Source organism: Juglans regia, chromosome 12 (assembly GCF_001411555.2).
Source record: "Juglans regia cultivar Chandler chromosome 12, Walnut 2.0, whole genome shotgun sequence".
NCBI lineage: Eukaryota > Viridiplantae > Streptophyta > Magnoliopsida > Fagales > Juglandaceae > Juglans > Juglans regia.
The window spans coordinates 14,777,458-14,802,089 of NC_049912.1; the positions used below are offsets into that span (position 1 = coordinate 14,777,458).

Sequence of the window (24,632 nt, forward strand, 5' to 3'; positions counted from 1 at the left end):
ATATCCAGAGTAATGCTTAGAGATGATAGTCATAAGCCTTACTTGAAAGAAAAGTTTATTGATGGATTATCTCATTTATTTGCTCACAAATTTAAGCATGAACTTATTGATATATCGAGACTCCTTAATTATGATGATTACACCTATAGTGATATCTTCAGCACAATTAAGAAGTTTGGTATTAGTATGTATAATGATTAAATAATGCTTCGTCAACAATTGAAGAATAGTAAGAAAACCTAATATGAAATGAGAAACTTCTGTGAACAATTTGCTCTTCCTCCTATTGCTCAATCTAGACCAAAAAAAAATATATATATTCTAGTAAATTTACCAAACCTCACGGTGAGAAAAGGAGAAGGAACCATGATGATTTTTACAAAAAATCATTCAAAAAACCTTCTAGTAAGAAAAAGAGTTTTCAAACCCCTTCAAAAGGGAGATGTTTTTATTGTGACAAATCTAGGCATTTTGCTGATAAATGCCCCAAGAAGCCCAAGAAATTAAAAAACAAGCTTAACCAGTTGAATTTTAATGCAATAATCAAGAAGATCTGTTTCGTCTCCTAAAAACAAAATCCTCCTCATCATCTGACATCAATGAATTCAATTCTAGTGATTTTGATTACCACTCAGAAACTGGATCATCTGATTCTCCCAATATTAAGTTTGATTATAATGATTCTTGTTGCAAATCTTTGGGTAAAACAATCAATATTTTAACTAAGGTAGAAAAACAAGAAAACCTTTTGTTAACTTTGATTTCCCAAATTACTAATCTTGAGATTAAAGAATAATATATTCAGAAGTTCAAGAAGAACATGGTTTGTTAAGAACATAAGACTTCTAAACAAAAAATTAATTTTCATGAAACTTTGGGAAGATTTGAAAAGAAAAAGTCCAAAGATATTTCTACAAATGATTTGCAACGTGAAGTTGTTTTCATTAAAAAAGAAATTATTGGACTCAAAGCTGAGATCAATAATATCAAATCTGAGACTGATTCTTTTAAACAAGAATTATTGTGTTTAAAAATTAATAAGCAATTTGATCAAGAAATTCCTTCTGATAATGAGCAAACAAATGATTTTGATTCCAGTCAAAAAGAAGAGAAATCTTTTGAGAATCAAATCTGTTTAATTCATCATATGATTCCTCCTAATGGGTTTCTAGAGTTTCTATTATTCTTTGCCATGAATCTCAATTTTTAGTGGTTTCTATGATTGACTCCAGCTCGGATATGAATTGTATCCATGAAAGAATAATTCCCAATAAATATTATGAGAAATCTACTGAGATATTATTCTCAACAAATGGATCTCAGATGAAGTCAAGTATGAGCTTAATACTGCTCATGTTTGCCAGGATAATGTTTGTTTTAAAATTCCTTCTGTGCTTGTTAAAAATATGACTGATAAAGTCATATTAGGAATTCGTTTCATTTCTTCTTTGTATCCATTTCTTTTTTAAAAGGATGGTATAACTACTGATTATTTTGGACAAAAAATTAAGTTTAAATTTGCTTCAAAATTTGAAATTGATACAGACAAAAATTTGAAATCTTTGCTTTCTGCAAAAACAAAGCATTTGAATTTCCTACAACAGGAAATCAAATTCAAAAAGAGTTCAGAACAACTCTCTAGTACTTTCTTTAGTAAAAAATCAGTGATTTTCACAAAAAACTGGTTAATAATGTTTATTCTAATCTTCCAAATGCCTTTTGGTATAGAAAGAAACATATTGTTTCTTTACCTTATATTAAGGATTTTTGTGAAAACAAAATTTCGACTAAAACTTGACCTATTTAAATGAATAGTGAGACTTCGAAATTTTACAAAAATGAAATAAATGATTTGCTTGCTAAACAAATTATTAGGCCTCGTAAATCTCTATGGTCTTGTGTTGCTTTCTATGTAAAACAAAGTGTAGAAATTGAGAGAGAGACACCCCGTCTAGCAATTAATTACAAACTTTTGAACAATGTCTCAGAGTGGAATAGGAATCCTATCCCTAACAAGAATGACTTAATTCATAGGTTATGTAATGCAGTAGTCTTCTTCAAGTTTGACCTAAAATCAAGATTTTGGCAAATCCATATTATTGAAACCGATAGGTATACGACTATTTTTACTACCCCATTTGGACACTACGAGTGGAATGTGATGCATTTTGGTCTAAAAAATGCTCCTAGTGAATTCCAAAATATTATGAATGACATCTTTAATTCATTCACTCATTTCACTATTGTTTACATTGATGATGTTCTAATATTTTCCAAATCTATTGATGAACATTGGAAACATTTGCAATCGTTTCTAGATATCATTAGGTTGAATGATCTTGTTGTCTCTGCTAAAAAGATTAAATTGTTTCAAACCAAGATCAGATTCCTTGGTTATGATATTTCTGAAAGCAAAATTAGACCCATCAACAGGGCTATCGAATTTGCTAACAAATTTCCTGATGTTATTCTTGATAAAAGTTAGTTACAGAGATTCCTTGGTTCTCTAAACTATGTTGCCGAATTCTACCAAAATATGAGGAAACAATGTTGTCCATTATTTGAAAGGCTACACAACAATCCTCCTACTTGGTCCGAAATTTATACTACTATTGTTAAACAAATCAAGACACATGTCAAGATTCTTCCGTGTTTTGGTATCCTTACTTATGGTTCTTTTAAAATCATTGAAACAGATGACTCTGACATTGGTTATGGTGATATTTTGAAACAAATTGTTTCACCAGGCTCATCTAAACAAATTGTTAGATTTTATTCTGGAGTCTAGAATAGTGCACAACTTAATTATAGTAATATTAAGAAAGAAATCTTATCTATAGTATTATGCATTTCAAAATTTCAAAGTGATTTGTTAAACAAAAAATTCTTACTACGCAAAGATTGCAAAAGTGTTAAATATGTTTTAGAAAAAGATGTTGAAAACATTGTATCAAAATATATTTTTTCCAGATGACAAGCTATATTAAGTGTTTTTGACTTTGATATTGAATATATTAAAGGTTCTGATAATTCTATTCATAATTTCCTTACTCGTGAATTCTTGCAGCAACCATAAACAAGAAGAGAGATAAAGGAAAAAAGATTGCACCACCTCCACCAATTCCTGATCTCAAACTCATTAAAAGTGAGTCTGCTTCCCCACTAGAAATTGCTAATAGGTTTACTACCCTTGGGAGTATCCTTACTGTTAAACCTACTTCATTTGCTTCTGTCATTGCTACCCCTTATGACCCATATGCTAAACCAATTTCTTCTGTTAAACCCGCTCAGTATTCCCCTTCTTTGAAAACTGAGTATATTAAATTTTTTTTTTTTTCAAAATCTGTTCTATATTGAATCTAATCGATCAATATATACAGATCCCTTCAAAATAGCTTCCAGCTATTTTCCTCCAAGTTTCTACTAGATTCCTGACAATCCGGCCAAAAACCTTTAGTATTATTTTGGTATTCTGCTCCAAACAGAATCGATTGTTATTAAACACATTTATGATAAAACTGATAAATCAAAATTGATTTATCACAATACTTACATTTTGCACATCATTATCGAAGAAGACTGGGGTACTCACCCCTTTACTTCAAAAAGACTTTCCAATTCTGAAATTGTTTATTGCTATTATGATTACATTGATGCCTGGTCCAAATTCATGTTATTTCAGACTCCAGACATGAGTTACTTCTGGTTTCTTAATTTTGATAAAAAATTCAAAGGTAAACTTCTCATTTGGTTCTTAAAACAGTGGGACCAGTTTGGCCTCATTCCTGAAGTTTTTCCTGAATAACTTCAGAAATCTATTAAAAGTTTTGCTAATGCAATTTTTTCAAAATTGGATCACCATGATTCCAAATTTCCCTACTCCTTTCATTTCTGCAAAAGGTACAAGGTCCATTGGATTCTAAAATGGAGTTAAGAGAGAAATGATAATCTGTTGGTTCGATACTGCTTTGTCGAGTAGTGGGATAGATATCCCCATACACAAGACATTGGTGATCACATTACTAGAGATTCCCCCCAAACTGCTCTAGATCTGAAAAATACTGAGGAATTCCCTATTATTGTTCATCAATCAACATTGCCTAGATACCCATTGATCCAAGCGACCACTACTACTGAGAACACTAAACAGAGGGAAAATGTTATTGCTTCCTCTTCTACAACTATTAAATCTGATAAATCCTCAAAGTCCAAAAAGAAGAATGTTCTTGGAGGACTTAATAAAAATGATTTGATCTATTTGTTAAAAAAGTCCATCGAAAATGATAATTTTGATGAATCTGATAACAAGTCAGAAGCATCTTCCGAAGCTTCAGTTGCTGACCCATACAACAATATATTTGGATATGATTCAGAAGATACCCCAAGGTTATCTGAAGATGAATGATCCGTCGGCACAAACAGACAAGAACTGTTGAAGGCTATCGCCCTCAAGACTAATTGGCCTCCTCACTTAATTCGACATTGGCAGAAGACAGACTACCGTCCTCCTAAGACTAATTAGTCTCCAACTGCCAGTACTACTTTCACTATTTACTTTCCCTATTTGCTTCAGTACTACTTTCACTATTTGCTTTAATAATTGTAATTTGTGCCCCCTTCATCTATAAAAGAGGAACCTTGCTTCAGAGGAAGGCATTACTTTCGTTTTAGGAAACATTTCCTTCCGAATACTTTCTCCTTCTCTCTCCCTTTCATACTTCCCGAATTTCTCTAGAAAATCCTTACGCCTTTTTGTTAATTAAAATTGTCTTTGTAAGAGTTATTTCATCATGAATAAATATTGTTTCTCTTATTAAGTGTTTTTAATTTATTTTCATTATGACCAAGTTCCAATTATCTAGTATGTCTAGTCATTTGGTCATACTTTTAGTTTATTTTCATTATCACCAGTTCCAGTTATCTAGTCCTGCTATTTTCATTACTTCCAATTCCAGTTGTTTAGTTCTGCATTACTTTCATTTCCATTATATCCAGTTATCTATCCCTATAATTACTTGTGCTTGATTTTTCATTAATCTCCTCCCTTCATTGGTATAGAGCTGTTATATATATATATATATAATCAATAGCCGGTTAATTAAGGCACCTAATGTCCGTGAAAATACTGTCAATTATAATGCCTCAAATTTTCTGCTTTTTAGACCAATTAATTATCACTACAACCAAAAAGCCTTTTTCTCGCGAGAATTCTGTCCGAAAGAGTCAGCATTACATTCACCTCTCTGATCCTGTAATTAACTATTGAATACATTAGGTTTTTTTTTTTTTTTTCTCGAAAAGCTTGCATTGAATAATTAAAAGAGAGAATACAAGAAAAGAGAGAATACAACAAGCTTGCATTGAATAATTCGGTTTCCATGATCTATTAACGTGGCATTATATATAGTAAGATCATCTACTGGAGGTTTTAATTAATTTGGATAGCATTATATGTTAAAGAAGTCCTTTAAATCCCATGCATGTGCAGTGTACGTATATATATACCTCTTTCTAAATCTTGGACATAAATTTAGCTATGATATTTTGATCTCATTTTGAAAATTTATCTTTTTAAAAAAGCAAATATTTATAATATTATATAAATTCAGAAAAATGGTCATGTGGATTAATTAGGTCATGATCTAGTAGTATCCGGTATCGTTATTGTACGCAGTATTATATATATATCTAATTTATTTTAAAAACTCTACATTCAAAATATAATCATAATTAATAACTAATAATAATCATACAGGTCATGCACAACTAGTAGTACTGCACGATATATATATATATATATATATATATATATATAAGGTAATTACATAATTAATATGGTTTCAGAACTGGGAGAAGTAGACGCTGAACCCTGGGTTTGCTGCCTTGCTTCTGTTCAAAACCACAAAAACAAAAGGATTTCATAAGCATGCAGCAACCAATTGCTAAAAGCCAAAAAAATCGCCAGCTGTTGCATGCAGATAGTGAAATGCATTTACTGATGGTTTCAATTTAATTATCACCTGATCCCAGAACCGCATGCATGCATTGTTATCTTTGATATTATATGCATTATCATATATGTCATGTAATTGATGTCCACTATATATATATATATATATATATATGAACTTCATGCTGTTTGACAAATTTGCTGCAGAGTGGTATGACTTATTTACTGGTAGTTAGTTAAAATATGCAACGTACAGTGCATGGAAGACAAATTATGTGGAAACTATAACAGATCATGAGAAATTTGTAATTAGAATTTTTGAGAATTCAATTAAGTTGCAGTGTTAGATCAGGTTGGACTAGTTTCATGTGGTGGTCATGTGTAGATTGGTTTTAAATGCTGACCAAGATAACAGGATTTTGAGTCATTAAAGTGATGCATACTGGCCACCTTAAATGCTTGGCCTGCCCTCCTTTTAATAGGTTTGATGGAGGCAATTTAAGAACCCTATTTAGTAGATACGCCCTCTTTGCATGACTGCCTCTTGCAATCCAAAGCAAGATTTTTCCTTTGTTTTCTCCTGCTGATCACTCCACGATCTTTTTTATTGATCTATTGCTGCAAAAAAATAGATCGTGATCATAATGATTTAGTGGGAAAGAAAAATTGTTCATCTAAGAGGAGTTTTTTGAGAAAAAGATAGTGATATATAAATTAAGTACAGAAAATTTGGTGGATGATGGAGCTTCCGGAACTCTCTTTGGCTCCAATACATGATTCTGTTGTCAATAAGAGCACCAACAGTTCATCTTCAGAATCTGAGAGCAACCCTTCGCGGAAGAGGAAGTTTTTCAGTGACCACGGCCTGCTGAAGACTGAAAAATCAATTCAGACAAGTGTTGATCTTCAATTCAAAGACCCTCTGCCATTGGACTGGGAGCAATGCCTTGATCTTGAGGTACCTCTCTCTCTCTCTCTTTCGATACTTTGCAATAACTTTAACATAGCCATTCCAAATTGGTTATGGTTACTTCATATTTGCTTCCTCCTCTGAATTGAGCCAGGGCCGGCTCAAGGGGTAGGCAACTAAGGCCACCGCCTAAGGCCCCCACCTTGAGAAGGCCCCCCAAAAGAAAAAAAATATATATATATTATGACTTTGAAAAATAAACTATAGAAAAAATATTAATTAGCATAAAAGATGGAAATATTTTTGTCTAAAATAAAATCAATCTTAAATTGTAAAATTTGGTAAAAAAAAAAAAAAAAACAGAATATAGAAGTTTTACTAAAAAACATCTTACTCAAAATGTACAAAATTTCCAGACAATAGTGAAATTGAAATAGAAGTAGCAAAATGATGATATATTACTCTTGAATATTTTATAAAATATAATTTTTATTTTGATATTGATAGCCTTATTTATTTTCAAAAAGAAGTATATATATAAATAAGGGATAATATTCTATTTACAGAAAAATTAGATTTTCTTTCAAATTGTTATAGTACTTATAGATATTATTAATCAAAATAATATTAATATTTTTTTTGCATCTCATAAATTTTCAATAAAATTTTATTATTTAATATTTAAATATTATTATCATTTTTAAATTAAAGCGTCATGTATTTAATAGTCGCCTTAGGCCACAAAATATATTGAGCCGCCCCTGAATTGAGCGCTACTGCAGTCAGGTAGGATGTATTATCTGAACCGAAAGACATTGAGGAAGAGTTGCAACTGGCCAAAAGATCAAAAGCTAGACCTTGAACTCCACATCGCAACACACTCAAATAATTCATGTTCCGAACAGTACATCAGCTCTGCTGATGCAGTCGGTGACTCAAAGAAGAAGTGCAGCCCAGGCAGTAACATGATGGCTTTGCCTTGTTTGAATTGTCATCTCCTGGTCATACTCTCCAAATCCTTTCCATCTTGCCCCAACTGCAAGTACGTCCATTTGTTCCCGTCCCAGCAGAACGCACCATCCAGGGCCCCCGTGGTCAAGTCCCTCAACACTTTAAGCCTCTTGAACTGACTATTCAAGCTGTCCAGAATGCTAAAAAACAGTGCTAAGTTGGCTTCTGATGTTGTGCTCCCAAGTATAAAGAAAATGTAAATGTATGGGAAACGTTTCCTATATTAATAACTTGTTTGTCGTAGAAATCAAGTCTCGCTGCTCGGTTAATCTTGGTTGGCTAGACAACAATCTTCCAGATCATAATCAATAATGCATGCACACAGCTGGCTGGATCCTCATCACTCTGCAATATTCAAAGTTCGTTCTTGCTACACTTTTCTATTTTCTCGAGCAGTTCTAGCGACACTTGCGTCAGACATATGCCTGCGCTGGATGAACCCCAAGTGTTAAAAACCGATGTGTTCCAAGTTTTTCTTTCCTTTTTTTTTTTTTCCAAATGATTCGTGGAAGTTTTGTACTTGTACATACGCGAAGTGAGAAGTGAGAAGCGTTGATAAGTGTTAGAAGAGTTGTGAATAGTAATAATAAAATATTAATAAAATATTAATAAAATATTAATTAATAGTAAAAAATAATTAATAATAATAATAAATATGTAAAAAATAATAATAAATAGTTATTAAATATTCTGAAAATACTTTAAATATCCAAATCTAAGTACACTTTGAGTTTTCAGATTATCTCGGATGACCTTTTCAAGACAAAATCTGTATTGCGAAATCTGGCATTAGTACTGATTGCTCAGTTCCCAAAGTATATAATATATGATGACGTTTGCGCACCTGAACGAGCTGCGAAAATGATGCTGAAACCAAGATATTTGGCCCAATAACTGTATCGGGGTCGGTCTGTGTGGTTTGGGGATTCATTTACGCATCTGCTTCAACTAATGCTGATAATTTGAATTTCAAGTCCGCCTAATTAATGTAGGCATATAATATGGTATGCTGGTATGAGAATAGAAATAAACAATCATGTGACCATCGTTGTGGCTTAACAACTTTGAATTGATTTTAAACCCAAGGCAAAACTGTCTTTGAAAAATAACTGTTTTAAAAATATTTCTTTACCTTGTATACGGGAATTGAGTTATTCTATTTTCAAAATCGTACGTAAATATAATCTAAATCTTTTAAATTAAATTATACCATATAAAAATTTTACTAGCTATATTATCCACACTAACTTATAAATAGAAATTTTCACTGAATTTCATGCTACCAAATAAAAGGAAAAAAAAAAAAAAAGTTTCTACCATAAGTAGATACATGGAAAAGGTAAAAAATTACCGTTTATTTTCAGAAAACATTTCATTTCATCTCATCTCATCTCATCTCATCTCATCTCATCTAATTATTACAACTTTCACTACTTCCAATACAAAATAAAATAAACAACTCAACTTTTTCAAATCTCAAAATAAAAATAATATTAAAAAATATATTTTAACAATACTTTATTCAACTTTTTAACTTTAATCTAATCTTATCTCATCTCATCTCTGAAAACAAACGAGCCCTAAAATACAACACACACTGTAGGGATCTAGGCCTTTGATTAGCAAGAGAACAGCTAGGCCGTTGACACGTTAGACATATGAACTGGAGTCATGTGCCCTTCACATAATATATTTGAGAAATACTTTAATAATAAAATGATTATATAAAAGTAAATTTATAAATAATTGTAAACAAATTGTCTCATCACTCGGTCCTTCTTTCACCTCGTGAAAGTAAGGTTTTCTCTCAACATTTTCCTTTGAAAACTTAGCTAGAGACTTTATGCTTTTGGACTCTAGTCTATGGAAATTGGGACGATGGATGGTGACTTGTCATTGCTTTGTGAGGGATTGAAGTTGACAAAAGAAGAACAACAGGAGATAGATGTTAGTATTGAAGAAGTTTTATTGTCATTATCGAAGAGTAAATTGTGTATTATAGTTTGTTTGATAGCTGATAAGGAGACAAATAGAGGGGCCCTCATGAATACTTTGAATAAAGTATGGACCTAGAGGGTCAATCAGCCTTCAAATAGGTGGGGAGAAACAAGTTTCTGGTTGAATTTTAAACGAGAGCAGATAAAACAAGAGTCCTGAATGTGCATCCGTGGTCCTTTGATAGAAGTCTGCAGTGCATACAAGATTGCGAAGGGGCAAAGTGTAACGCCCCGGTCTCGCACGGATCGGAGAGTTACTTCCTATCACTTAAACTCACATTTCAACAATATAAATATAGACTCCAAGTTCCCAATTTCATATAGAAATTTCAACTCAAACTAATTTTCTTAATATAACCAATTTTCCAGAAAGCCAAATCATCATAACACAATAAAATTCTTAATAAAAAATGACCAATACTCATAAAAACTTTCGATGCTTAATCCACTATACTAAAATCATCTCACTCAATGCCTCATAATCTTTATCCTCAGCTGAACCATCAAAATATCTAAAAAATATTGTGGAGATAAGGGGTGAGTTATCAACAACTCAGTAAGCAGAGATCATATACTATCATGCAAACATGAGCATTTATAATGTTCGGTATGCAAACAAAATATTTATTTTCAGAAATGCATAAACAAAACTTAGTACAAAAACGTTAGAACGAAATTTCCAGAAAGACAAACTTATTCTCAAAAAGAAAATCCATTAGCACATCCAAACTGAAACATTATATTCATATCATCTCTTAGCTTCACATCGGGACAAATACCATGCTTAACCCCCGTGGTAGGGTTATAAACCACCATTATACTAGTGGCTGGGCCGTATACCATGTTTCACCCCCGTGGTAGGGTTATAAACCACCATTATACCCGTAGCTGGGCCGTATACCATGTTTCACTCCCGTGGTAGGGTTATAAACCATCATTATACCCGTGGCTGGGCCGTATACTATGTTTCATCCCCGTGATAGGGATATAAACCACCATTATACCCGTGGCTGGGCCTTAACAGAAAACAAAACAGATATCATCGGAATTAGATCACAACCATATACAGAATCAGAACTTCATGCCAAGGTTTTCAGATGACACATCATACCAAAACAAAATACTGAATAGCTTTAGATCACTTCACATGTTCGAAATAAACAGAATCAAAATATTTTCATTTACTCATAACAAAATTTTTAGATTTTCATATTCGCTCTTTTGCATAGTTTAGAAACAAAATGTATAAAATTAACTCATGTCTACACCAGTCATGACAGAAAATACTTTCTCTTATATTGAATTTATGCATATGCAGAATAAACATCTGAGGTTGTTTTCAGATCATTTCTTTTAAAAAATAAACATGTTTATTTTCAAAGTCAATCTCATTTCATTTCTTTTATGCAAAACTAGTATATGAACCCTGCTTACCTGTACTTTTTAGCATTTCAAAAATTTCCTCAATAATGTCGAACAAATATTAATCGTCACCTAAAAAAAAAATCAGGTAATTTCCGTAAATTTGAAATCGAACATGTATTTCAATATTTAAGCCTAAGATGTTAAAATAACCTATTTTTATTCCTCAAAAATCTAAATTCTCAATCCCTGCAAATATCATCACTTCCCAAATTCCTCAATTACTAATGAGGTCTAAGTATAAAATATAAACTAAATAACATAATTATATCAAAATCATTATAAGTAGAAAAATCATAATTTGGTTAAATCAAAAAATATTTTGTACTTACTATTCACTTTAAAAGTTCATATTTTAAAATATAAATATAAATATATATAGCTATATATATATATATATTATACTCTCATAAAATGAGCACTAGACTTATAAATATAAAACTCACCTAAAGGGATGTTTTAGGAAATAAAATGGGAAGTTAAGAAAAATCATAAACAAAGTTTCTAAAACAGGAAACAATCGGCCATAACATATGTAAAACAAAAACTAAGCTCACCGAGAGAGAGATGGATCAACTGCGACATGGCCTTGGAACTGGACGTCGACGGAGATGAACAACTGAGATGAAATCGCCGGCGAGCTTGGAGGCAGAGCACTGAGAGAGAGAGGGTGATGAGAGAGAAACCATGTGATGAGAGAGAGAGAGGTAACGGGATGAGCAAGCCAAGCGTGAGAAAAAGAAAGAGATGCAGCTCATCGTGAGACTGAGGTAGCGTGCGGCGGACAGGGGGTGACGGGAAGTTTTCACTGGTGTTTTCTACAGGGTCTCAAAGTGATGGAGTTCACGGTGGGGGTGGTTGCAGTGTCTTACAGTGGGGAAAATACCTCCCCTGTTTCGGAGTGGTGCAACAGGGCACACTCGTCCAAGGTTTCGGTGGCTGGCAGGGTGGTGAATCGAGAGAGGAGGTTGCGACGCGATGGCTTAAAGCTGTTGAATGTGCGTGGGGGTGGCTGATTCACAGGAAATGTAGGAGGAGTTCTTCTTTGGGGTGGCTTACGGTGGCTGCATGTGCGACTCTTGTGAGGAGTGCAACGGGGTTGCTTCCGACAGCCGAGTCTTGATGTCCAGCGCTGTCTATTGCTGATGATGGTGCATGAGAGTGGAGGACAGTCATGCAGGGAGGCTAGCGGTGTTGTAGCAGTGCGAAGACCCAGGTAATGGTGACTGCATGTAGGTGTGCAGCGAAACGAATGACCCTGAGAGAGAGAACAGAGAGCTTGAGAGAGAACTGAGAGCTTGAGAGAGAACTTATAAGGGAGAAAGAAAAAGTTTATAGAGGTGTGGGGAGGTGGAACTTGAGGTGGAGAGGGATTCAGGGGGTGTGAAAAAAAAAAACAGAATGGGACAAGATAAGAGCAGTAACCGTCGGGATCAAGAAAAATTTTGAAACGGAGGTGGCTTACCCAAAACGGCATCATTTTCTCTTGAAGGCTAGGCTTCAGCAAGTCCGGGATTGGGTTTCATGGTGGAAGTGGGTGTTACACAAAGTCTGTAAAGAAAATGCAATTTCGATATGAACCTTTTTGGATTCAATGTCATGACATGCCATTTGCAGGTATGTCTGCAACTGGGAAGTTCTGTGGGAAAAGTCTTGATGGTGGATACAGATGGTAGTGACACCTGCTGGGGAAAATTCTTACGTGTGAAAGTTTTGTTGGACATCACCAAACCTCTTGCTAGAGGGAGATTCATATCTCCAGAGGGATCAAAGTACTGGATACATTTTAAATATGAAAGGATGCCCAATGTTTGCTATCACTGTGGCACGATCAAGTATGGTGCAGGAAGATGTGAAAAGGTGGAGATGGGGAAGCATGTTGTGGATAGCTTTAGTCAGCAGTATGGTGCATGGTTGAGGGCAAGTAGTAAAAACACAGGTCAGAATCGAGTCCTTGTAGGAAAGGAGCAGGGTGTTAGAGGTAGGCTTGCAACCCGATGACATTTAATCGGGTCTGGACCTGGTCCGACCTGACCTGCTATTGTTTGCGCGCCAACCCGGTCCAACCTGACCTGTTACTGTGCGGGTTGGATTGATGGGTTTTTTTTTTTCCTTTTTTTTTTGGGGTTGTTTGCATTCTTAGCCACTTTCTCAATAAATAATAACAATAGTTGAGAGTTTATAAAAAAAAATAATAAATAACGTTCAGAGTATATTCAGATCTCAGAATCCACGAAGACAAACAAAAAGTTGGATTCAAGCTATTAAAAATCGACTAGATCCTTTACAATTCCATTTGAGGACTTTTATCAAACACCGATTGTGCATCTATTTTCTTGTGGCTTCCAACATTTTGTTCACCTTCTTCTTCACCATTTACATTAAAAACAGACTGTAGTACATTAAAAGTGAAGGTTTCTAACAAAAAAATACTGAAGAAAATCTAAAAAGTCCAAAATCCAATTCATGATGAACTCCTTTACTGACCTTGCCAACAACGGCAGCAAAAACAAAATCATCATGAAAAGTATTAGCCAAAACCTGAGACAATGTTATGATCTTGCATGTAAATGGAAATGTTCAGAGTGGATAGAAGAGAATCGATCAAATCTGGCCCATTCTCCTCTTCATTAGCCTTCAGCCCACGGGCCTCATAACAGACAACATGAAGAAGTTCACTTTCTATGCAGGTTTCGGGCAGTTCCGCAACATGAAGAAGCTATTTCAGCATCATTTAAACGAAGTATACTCCACGATTGCCAAAAAACCATAAACCCAAAAAAATACAGCCATTTCCAAAACCAGGAAATCAACGTCAAAGAGGTCCTTAAGCGGAAAAGAAAAGGAAATCAACTTTCCAAAAGTAGGGAAAAAAAAAGCATATTCTTTTAAAGCATATTCTTTTCTTCAAAGAATGAGAAGAAACAAAGAGAAGAAATAGTGACGAGAAATTCAACGAAAACATAGTGGTTTTAGAAGAAGAGATAGTTGGAATCGTGGAAAGCGAAACAGAGAGCGGAAGGAAGAGGTAAGAAACATTTTAGTGCTTTTAAGAAACTAACCTGGGCCAGGAAAGTAGCAACAAAAGGGAGAACGCGACAGAGAACGCGACGAAGAATGCGATGGAGTCTAGGGTTTCACAGTGGGAGAAAAGACTGTCGGTTTCGACGAACTCGACTTTATAAACCTGTTTTTATGTTTTGACCCAATGAACCCGGCTTTTGTCAGGTGGGCCCAGTCTTGTCGTGCGGGTTGAGCGGCCCATCGGGCTTCTTGCACAAACCTAGTTGGAGGGTCATCAGAGAGTTGCCAGAGGGTGTTTTCAAGTGAGCCTAAGATTGATGGTGGAAAAGATGGAAAGGAGTTGAAAGATGCTAAAAATCAGGAAGGCCTTCCATTAAATCCCACTAATGGGGGAATTGACCAGATTTCGGGTTCTAATTTTGGTAACAATATATTCTCTTTTAGTACTAGGAAAGTTGACCTTGAACCAGAGGCAGCTAGTTTTAATGATATTGCAGCAGCTACTCACAAGGCAACTATTGCTTCTAATAAGGACCAACAGGGCACTAATATCATTAATGAGGGAGTTTTGGTTACAGATCAACTAGAGGCATCCTCTAACCATATACCCTTGGCTACCATGCATGATATTATGTCCAAAGATGGAAAGAAGGGGCCTCGTAAAGACACTAGTTGGAAGAGGAGGGCACGTGCATGTAGAACTATTTTTAGCAGTCAGGTGCATGAGATAGACAAGGATCTGGAAATGTTTGATCAATTTGTTAAAAGAAAGGCTCTGGTTATTCAGGAGGGAGGTGGGGAAAAGAGAACTAAACTGAATCTAAGAGATGAGGAGAGTGACAATTTAATAATGATAGAGACAGCTGAGCAGCCCTGCCAATCCCCATGATTCTACTTAGTTGGAACTGCCGAGGGCTTGGGAACCCTCAGATAGTTCATGAGCTTCACCTTTTGGTGAAGGAGAAGGGCCCAAAAAATAATTTTTCTCTCAGAAACTAAATGTAGGAGAGAAAGGATGGAGATAATTAAAAAAATATTGGGATTTGGAGGCAGTTTCATGGTAGACTGTATAGGAAGAAGTGGAGGATTGGCCATGATGTGTAAATAAAAAATACAACCTGAATTATTCTTTTACTCTCAGAGCCATATTTCAGTGTCTGTTAACTTAGATGATGGTGATCAAAAGGTGATGGTGACAGGTTTTTATGGGAATCTTGTGGTGGAAAAAAGAAAGGAGAGTTGGTAGCTGCTTAAAAGATTAAAACCCGAGGGACAAGTAGCTTGGTTATGCTGTGAGGATTTTAATGAGCTGCTTACTAATGATGAGCAGTTTGGTGGAGTTAACAGATCTTTTTCTCAAATGGAAAAGTTTAGAGAGGTTGTTCATGCATGTGAACTCAGTGATTTGGGGTATGAAGGGTCTAAGTTCACTTGGAGCAACAAAAGTGAAGGGGATGCATTTATAAAAGAAAGGTTGGATTGTGCTTTTGGTAATTATCTCTGGCAGGAGCTCTTTAGCCACACAAGAGTGCAAGTGCTTCTAGTTCTACAATCTGATCTGTAACAATCAGCTCTTTTCTCTCTCTAATGGCCACGAGTCTTGTTATGCGTGCTGAATCTTGATGGCATGTTCTTAAAGATATTATGTGATTTCTAAAGCCATCTCAGTGTTTTAAAGCCCTCGAATATTTTAAATGCCCTAGAAATATTTATATGAGGTATTTCCAGTGTTATTGAACCAAACCTGATTTTAAATAAGAAAATTATAATATTTTTGAAGAGCTTCAAAAATATTATAATTGTAGCAAATCATTTTAATATCATTTTATTAAAATGATTTCAGTTATTTAAAATATTATGAGATTTAAATTATGTTGAAAACTCTAATTAATTAGATGGTTTGATTCCCTTAAAGATATTAAATTAGACTTCCTCATTTTATTAATGATGAAGGAATATGATTTTATAAACGAAAGTTTAGTTTAAATAATATTCTATCTTAATTCCTCTTAGTGCTTTCAATTAAGTTAATGTTTACGCATTTTCAAATCAGTATTTAAAATCCACCGCTAGATCATTTTGAAGTTCCCAAGGTAAAGGGGTATGATTAAAGCCCAGGCCCTCTCTCTTTCTCCCTCACTTTACCTTTTCCTCCTCCCTCTCCTTTTAGCTTACGCTGCACGCCCCCTTCCCTCAGCCGAATCTCCTTCAGCCCAATTTGGCGCCGCCGTGCGCCGCCCAGCTTCACTGCCACCACCAACAACCTCCTCTCACCCCGGTGAGCTCCCACCACCGAAGCTAGCCTCCATCTTGCAACCACGCACGCCTGCATCTCCACATGCACGGGTTCACAGTGTGCAGCTCCTAGCGCCGCCGTACGTGGACACCGACCACCACCACGAGCACCCCCTGGCCTCCCCATTCCTCCTCCCTTTGACCTGAAGCTGGTAGCCCCTTCCTCAGCCACACGAAGCTAATCCAATGCAAGGGTTCTCCATACCCACGGTCGAGCTCTACCTCCCACAGCCACTGCACCACCACCAAAGGCTTCTCCTCCCATCGGCGACCTCCCCTAGCCACCCCCATGTCCAACCGAGCCACCTAGCTCCCCCACTCTCTCTCACTCTCTCATGGACTCTCCCTCACACACGGCCTAGATCCGCCTCCGTAGGCTGTCGTGCCGCCCCCACCTCGCCACCATACCTCCACCAACAACCTTTTGAGCTTCTTCATGGCCAGGCACGACCAGCTAAGCTCCCCCTCTGATTTTCCTATGTGAAAGCCACGACCTAAGCTCCTCCAATAGCCATCGTGTGCCACCTTGGCACCACCATGAGACCACCACCCCAAGACCACAACCCGACCCTCCTACGCTTAGACCCGCACCTCTAGCCACCTCCAGTGGCCAAAACAGCCATTGTACGTGGCTAACCACCACTGTACACAGCTAGATCCGCCGTGTTATGCCCCTTGCTGCCACCACGAGGCCACTGTGAGCCCTTCCAGGACCACACCTAGCTATCCAAACGCCCAAACAGCCACCATGTTAGGTGAATAGCCACCGTATGTGGGTTAGCTGCCATATACGGCCCTTCCGACGCCATCGATCATGACGGTCAGCGAACAACGTATGGGTCAACCCCAACAATAGTATAACCCTCTATCCCCCATTATTTATGTTAAATGTTAGTTGGTCGGTTAGGTTGTGGACAGCGCTATTAGTAATTGTGGAGTTCGTTGTGTAGTGAAGTGTTGGGCGTATCTGTGTAGTGTGCTGTGAAGTGTTGGTGTAAAGTGTGTGTTGTAGTAGTAATGTGGCGTAGCTTTGTGAAGGGCGTACACGTGGAGTGTACTCCATGTGATGGAGTGATGCAGAAGGGAGTACATGTGGAGTGTACTCCATGTGATGGAGTGATGCACCATATGGCGTGTATACCATAGTGGTGATATGGCATAGCATGTGTGAAGGGAGTACACGTAGAGTGTACTCCATGAGGTGAAGCGATACACCATGTGGCGTGTAGCGAAGATAAGGATGGTTGCGTAGTTGATGAGCATAGAGCGTGATGAGTAGTGTCAAGAACTATGGAACAATGTTCAAAGGTATACATATGTATGGCCCTTCTTGGCAGTCTCTTTTTATGCAACCAAAGTATTAATTGTACGCATGTGAATAGATGACTATACGCAATATCTATTGTATGTATTTTCTACGAAAAAAAATGTTGAGGCTTATGCCTCATGATTTTAAGATGCTTTAAATGATGCGAAGAAATTGTTTTAAACGACCCTATGAATTGTGGTTAAATGTCCCTATGAACTGATGCATTATGATGTTTAAGCTCATGCTTTTAAATGGCATTTTTCTATGAATGAACTGTTAAATGAAAATGACTGAAAAGGAAAGGACTAAATGAAAGGAAAGGATTGAAAGGATTGAATTGAAAGAAAGGACTGAATGTTTAATGTATGAAAATACGTAACGGCCACATGAATGAATGAAAAGGCTACCAAAGGACTGGGTAGATTGCAATGCCGGATAAGTAGTACTGGTAGTAGACCCAGTGCTGCCCCTTGACTGAAAGGGATTCCTAACCCATGGCCACGGGTAGAGTTCGGGTCTAAAGGAAGACCGCTAACCCCAACACACGAGGCGTAACAGTGTGTACCGGCCAAAGAAAGTGATAGGAAAAAATGTATGAATGCATCGAACTCTTGAATAAATGAAGGCATTGATGAGAGATACGTTTTACGAAAAGAAAACATTTTTAAAGAAAAACCCCGCCTAGTGATGTTTTGAAAATGAATGCATGCCTCATGTACGTATAGTATGTATGGAGTGATGAATGTATGAATGAAAACCTATGTTATTATATTTTAACTGTATGAAGTAATGCTTACTGAGTATTCGACTCATTTTAGTTTTTTATGTGTGCCCCTCCCCCACAGGAACTAAATGAGCAGTACCTGTCAGGACGGACACTGTCCAAAGGGAATAGCACGAAAGTCTAGGCATGAGAATTTTAACTGTATGAGAGTTTTATCTTAAGATTAATGTTTTCTATTGTAAACCTCTTTTACTCTCAAAACACATTTATTTTATAACTTAGAGTCTTGCGCCCTGGGTATGGAAGTAAAAAGTTTTAAATCGAACAATAATTCCCGTTGTCTTTTCTAAAATCATTTTATAAAAAATCTCACCACAAGGACGAACGTTACATGATCACTTCTCTCTTTTAATTTTTGGTGAGAATGGTGAAGAATTAATTAAGAGATCGGAGAAGATTTTTTGTTATGAGGCCAGTTGGTCTAAACAATAGGATTGCAAGGACATAATACAAAGGGCTTGGGTGTCTAGCATGAGAAGAGAGAAATCTATGTTCATCTTAAAGGAAAATCTGACCAGGTGCAGATCCAAGTTAAAAGTCTGGTCTAGGACTTGGGGAAGTAAGAGATTAATGAATGCTAAGAGACATGATTCAAGAACTTCAGAGAATAAACAAAGGTGATTTCAATGATACTATTAAAGATCTGCATGATGAAGTGAATTTCTTAATGGAGGAAGAGGACACAAAATGGAGACAAAGATCTAAGCAGTTATGGTTAAAAGAAAGGGACAAAAACTCTAAATGTTTTCATAGATGTGCTACACAAAGGAGGCAGTTAAATGAGAGAAAGAAGGTTGAGAATGATAGAGGCCATAGTGCTGGAAATCAAGAGGACATTAGTCTGTTATTTCAAGAGTATTATCAGAATTTGTTCAAGTCATCCACTCCTCGAGACATTGGTATAGCTCTGGGTGACATTGAACCAATGGTTACCTTTGAGATGAATAGGTAGCTGGTAATGGATTGCAACTTTGAGGAAGTGAAGAAGTCTGTTTTTGAGATAGACCCTATGAGTTCTCCAGGTCCTGATGGGTTCTCAATAGGGTTCTACAAAGACAACTGGTCTGTTGTGGAGGCTGAGGTGTTTTGGGTAGTGAAAGAGTTCTTATCTTCTAGTAGAGGGTTGAATGGTATTAATGAGACCTTCATTGTACTGATCCCAAAGAAGAAAAAACCACAATTGATATCTGAATATAGACCTATAAGCCTATGCAATGTCATTTATAAAATTGTCTCCAAAGTCTTGGCAAATAGGTTAAAATAGATTCTTCATCTTCTGATTTCTCCTTCCCAAAGTGCTTTTGTCCCAGGTCGATTAATCTCAGACAATATCATCATTTCTTAGGAAGCCATGCACTCTATGCAACGTAGAATGACGAGTAAAAAGGAAGGGTATATGGCTCTGAAATTGGACATGAAAAAGGCATACGACAAAATAGAGTGAGAGTTTTTGGCTGTTGTTCCAAAGAAAATGGGGTTTGGAGAGAAATGGATTGGATTGATCATGAATTGTGTAGAATCAGTGAGCTACTCCTTATTGATTAATCGTGTTCCTCAGAAAAGTTTTCAGCCTTCAAGAGGGTTAAGACAAGGGGATCCTCTATCCCCTTATCTTTTCATTCTTTGTTCTGAGGTGCTTGGCAAGTTGCTGAATAAAGCTGAGGAGAAGGGAGTCATTTATGGGTTTCCTTTTGCTCGAGGCACTTTAGTAGTTAACCATCTCTTTTCTGTAGATGATAGTTTGCTATTATGCAAAGCAAATGCACTAGAGTGGAGTAGATTATATAGATTGTTGAGCTTGTATGAACAAGGTTTTGGGCAAAGGCTCAATCTGGATAAAAAAATCTATTTATTTTAGCAAGTACACAAGACAAGATGCTAAAGATGCAATTATGTCAGGAGTAAGTTTGAGGGAGGCTAGATCTTATGAGAAATATCTAGGCCTTCCTTCCTGTGTGGGCAGACAAAAATTGGCAGCTTTCAGACGTATCTTGGATTCCATTAGAAACAGAATGTGCAATTGGAAGGTTAATTTTTTTTATCTCAGACAGGAAAGGAGATAATGTTGAGTATCTTTAAACTTCCTAAGGTAGTTTTATTTGCTATTAATAAGCTCATAAAAAAGTTTTGGTGGGGGAGTAGAGATGAGAGGATCAAAACTCAGTGGATTCCTTGGAAGCAAATGGGAAAACCAAAAGGGGAAAGAGGATTGGGTTATAGAGATTTTGAGGAGTTTAATCTAGCTCTACTTGCAAAACAAGGATGGAGAGTCATTCAACAACCATCATCACTAGTAGCTCGAGTTCTTAAAGCCAAATATTTTTATAGAACATATTTTCTAAATGCAAAGGTTCGAAGTAATGCTTCATTTTTGTGGAGTTTATGGAAGCAAAGGCAGTTTTGAAAGAAGGTTTAATTTGGAGAATTGGCAATGGTGAATCAGTGAACATATGGACAAACAAGTGGCTCCCTCGACCTCCCACTTACAAGGTACAATCTCCTTAACACGAGGTCTATGTTGGCTAAAAAGTGGCTGCTTTCATTGACAAGCAAGCAGAAAAATGGGATTTGGTTATTCTAAGAGAGGTTTTTGTTGAAGAAGAAGTGAACATAATCAGCAGAATCCCAGTTAGTGTGAGTAATGTCGAAGACAAATTAATATGGAGGTGCACAACTGAAGGAAAGTTCACAATCAAAAGTGCTTACTATCTAGTAAGGGAGATGTCAGCAAAACAACAGGGCCAATCATTGATAAGTGTTATTTTTATGTTATTTTTATCACTCATTTATTTATAAAAAGTGTCATTCTTTTATTTATGAAAAGTGTCATTTTCCCTTCAATACTATTGATTTTATTTTATTTCTACATATTTTTATTTATTTTCTTAGATTTGAAGCAATGAGAAGATTTAATGCAAAATGAGAGTATTTTGGTATAAAAGAAGAGACTACGCATCTAGATCAATGAGAGGTAGTGAGATCTAAAGAGAGCTGATGAGATTTAGGTGAGGAGCCTTGTCCCATGGGCAACAAAGAGATTTAGGCGAGAGAAGACTTACATCTCGGTAGGCGAGGAAACTCGTGACCAGAAAGTCTGACCAGAAGGCGCGACCAGAAGGCGTGAAGATTTGGCGACAAGACTCTAGGCGTTTAGATTGAGCGACTAGTCTAAATGACCAACTTAAAACACCAACCTAAATGACATCGTGGGCAACAACTAGAAAAGGTGAGAGGAGTCTTTCCTCCCGGTCGAGAGTCTTTCCACTCGGTAGGGGAGGAGAGGGCCATGTGGTCTTTGTGACCTCCACGCCCGTTCATTTGTAACCTCCACACCAGTTATATTCAGTGCACATAGCATCTACCCGGTTGGATAATTCCTCCCGACCGGGATCAATCGGTTGCTGACCCCCAAATCCTCCCGAACTTCGCAATTCAAGCCACATATCATTGAATCTTCCATTTTAGATAATCCCGTTATTCTTGAGATAATTCTTTTTATGTTAATATTTATCTTTAGAAACTAATTTCCAGATCTTTAGGCTAGATTGTAGCCACAGTTATCTTGTTTCCAGATTTGAATTTCAACATCTATTTAATCTCGACTTGTGAGATGAATAGAGGGGAGTTCTGAATCTGAGTCGAGAGCTTTTATGTTTTAGAGTCTGAGTTTGAGTTTAGAGTTCCAAAATTTATTCTTAAAGTGTTCTTTCGAGAAGGAGGAACTGGGGGGCAGAGGCAAGAGCCGCATGCCTCATCAACCGACTTCAATGAAGAACACTAGTTTTACTCTTTTTCTTTTTAATTTCATTATGAACTAATTCTATTTTCTAAAGGTTTGATGTAACATTGAACACATAATTTATATTCCAAGTTTTTTATTTTCAATATTTCCATGATTGAGTGTTTATTCCTTATTCTTAATGCTTATAATTTTTTAGCTAACTATTGTTCGATCTTTTGGATTGCAATGAGACCGAGAGATGATTTGTAATTAAATCTCTAGGATTAAACACTATTAATTGTGAAAAAGCAGAGATGCTTTACCGCGATAGTGTGATTTTCAAGAAAAAATCAAATAGCTTTTTTTTTTTTTTTTTTTTTTAATTTAAGAGAGGAAAGTCACATGTCCAATAGTGACCCCCTCCCGAATTTATTAATAAAAAAACTCTCACTTATGGGGGAGGAATACCATGGAACAAAAACAAGGTTTACAGATGACCCCAAAAGATCACAAATTGAAAAAAGAAATCCAACTATAACAAACTATAGCTATAACAAACCTATAATTCAAAAAATAAAAAATAAAAGAAAAACCACCACAAATGACCAGACCTAACATCTCAAAGAAGGAAGACACAAAGAATCCAAACGAATCAGGCCTCTAAGAACCCGAGGCAAATTATAACTATTAAAAAAATCCCATTCAGAACCTGAAGTGCCTACCTTAGCTAACCAATCCGCCACTCTATTACCTTCACGAAAAACATGCTGGAACCGACATTGAATTGTGCAGGATAAATCAACAATTTCCTCCCAAAAATCCTCAAGGTACCACACACCACATCTCCCTCTGAGCCACCAAGAGATAACTACCATAGAATCCATTTCAACAATCACATTTGAGATATTCAACGATTTGCAACTTCTCAACCCACGAAGGAGAGCCATAAGCTCCACTTTTTTATTAGAACCAAAACCAATATGAGATGCATAAGCTTGGACAATCCCACCTGAATCATCTCAAATAACCCCGCCAATGCCACAAGAACCAGGGTTACCAATATTACTACCATCCGTGTTCAATTTATACCACCCCAGTGGCAGTTTAACCCACCTCACCACTTTACAACATGGAGCTTTCGGAACCACCAAATTTATCCGCAAAGCCTCAAGGATCATGCCATCTCGACGTGACAGACTCTTATTTTGTTTAGCCGCCTGAGAAAGAGACCCTAACCACACACAAATAGAATGAACAACAGAATTATGCGTTTCCAATATACCTTCCATCCAAGCAAGACATCTCCTCCTCCATAGACGCCAAGTAACAATAATGGGAATGATGCCAACAATAAAGCCCACCTGTGAAGAAGAGCTAGCACGCCTAAACCAAATTCCAACATTCTGTTTCCAAGATCTATCAAGAGATATACCAATAAGATTTCCAAAAAAGGACCACACTCTTTGTGGAAATTCACCCTAAAAAACACATGATTAATATCTTCAATATGACCACTATTACAACAATCACATTTGGATACAAGAGGAATACCAATACGGTGTAATCTATCATCCACACTCAAAGCCATAAACCATGTCCTCCAAAAATGGATAGACATTTTTAATTGAAGACTCTTATGCCAAATCCACACATGCCAATCCATAGAATTACCTCTAATACGAATATAATTCCATGCAGATTTTGTAGAGAAAATACCTGTATCCGTAGGAGTCCAAATTAGAACATCCTTCCCATTTTTCGGCCCAGCTAAAGCAGTTACAATCTCATCCACCTTATCTTACCCTACTAAATTCTCCAATAACTCCACATCCGAACTATCCAACAACCTGCAATCTTTAACTTTCAAAAGGAGTGAACCCACAACAGGCATATCATTAATCAATGGACCATTATCCCTCCATTTGTCATACTAGAAAAAAAAGTTCTCCCTCTCTAAGCTTCCATTTAGAATTATTTAACAACAACGGAATACAATTAGATTAGCAACCATTCTCCAAAATCTAGATCCTTTATTATTTTCTATAAGAGACCACGGTCGCGTTCCAACATATTTGGCTTTGAAAAAATTAGCTCATAAAGAATTATCTTGAATAAGGTTCCAAGCAAAGTGCATATGCAAGGCTTTCTGAACGTCCTCAAGACTTCATATACCAAGTCCTCCTTCTTCCACAGGATTACAAATCTTATT

At 36.3% G+C, this 24,632-nt stretch overlaps 1 protein-coding gene across 1 annotated transcript; it reads left to right on the top strand.

Annotated features, from left to right (window-relative positions):
* The first annotated feature begins 6,478 nt into the window (after positions 1 to 6,478).
* LOC109020984 lies at positions 6,479 to 8,376 on the top strand. Its single transcript, XM_035683717.1, has 2 exons — positions 6,479 to 6,908; positions 7,643 to 8,376. The coding sequence occupies exons 1-2, from the start codon at positions 6,687 to 6,689 to the stop codon at positions 7,988 to 7,990; spliced, it is 570 nt and encodes a 189-aa protein (XP_035539610.1). The 5' UTR covers positions 6,479 to 6,686; the 3' UTR covers positions 7,991 to 8,376.
* The last annotated feature ends 16,256 nt before the right edge of the window (positions 8,377 to 24,632 follow it).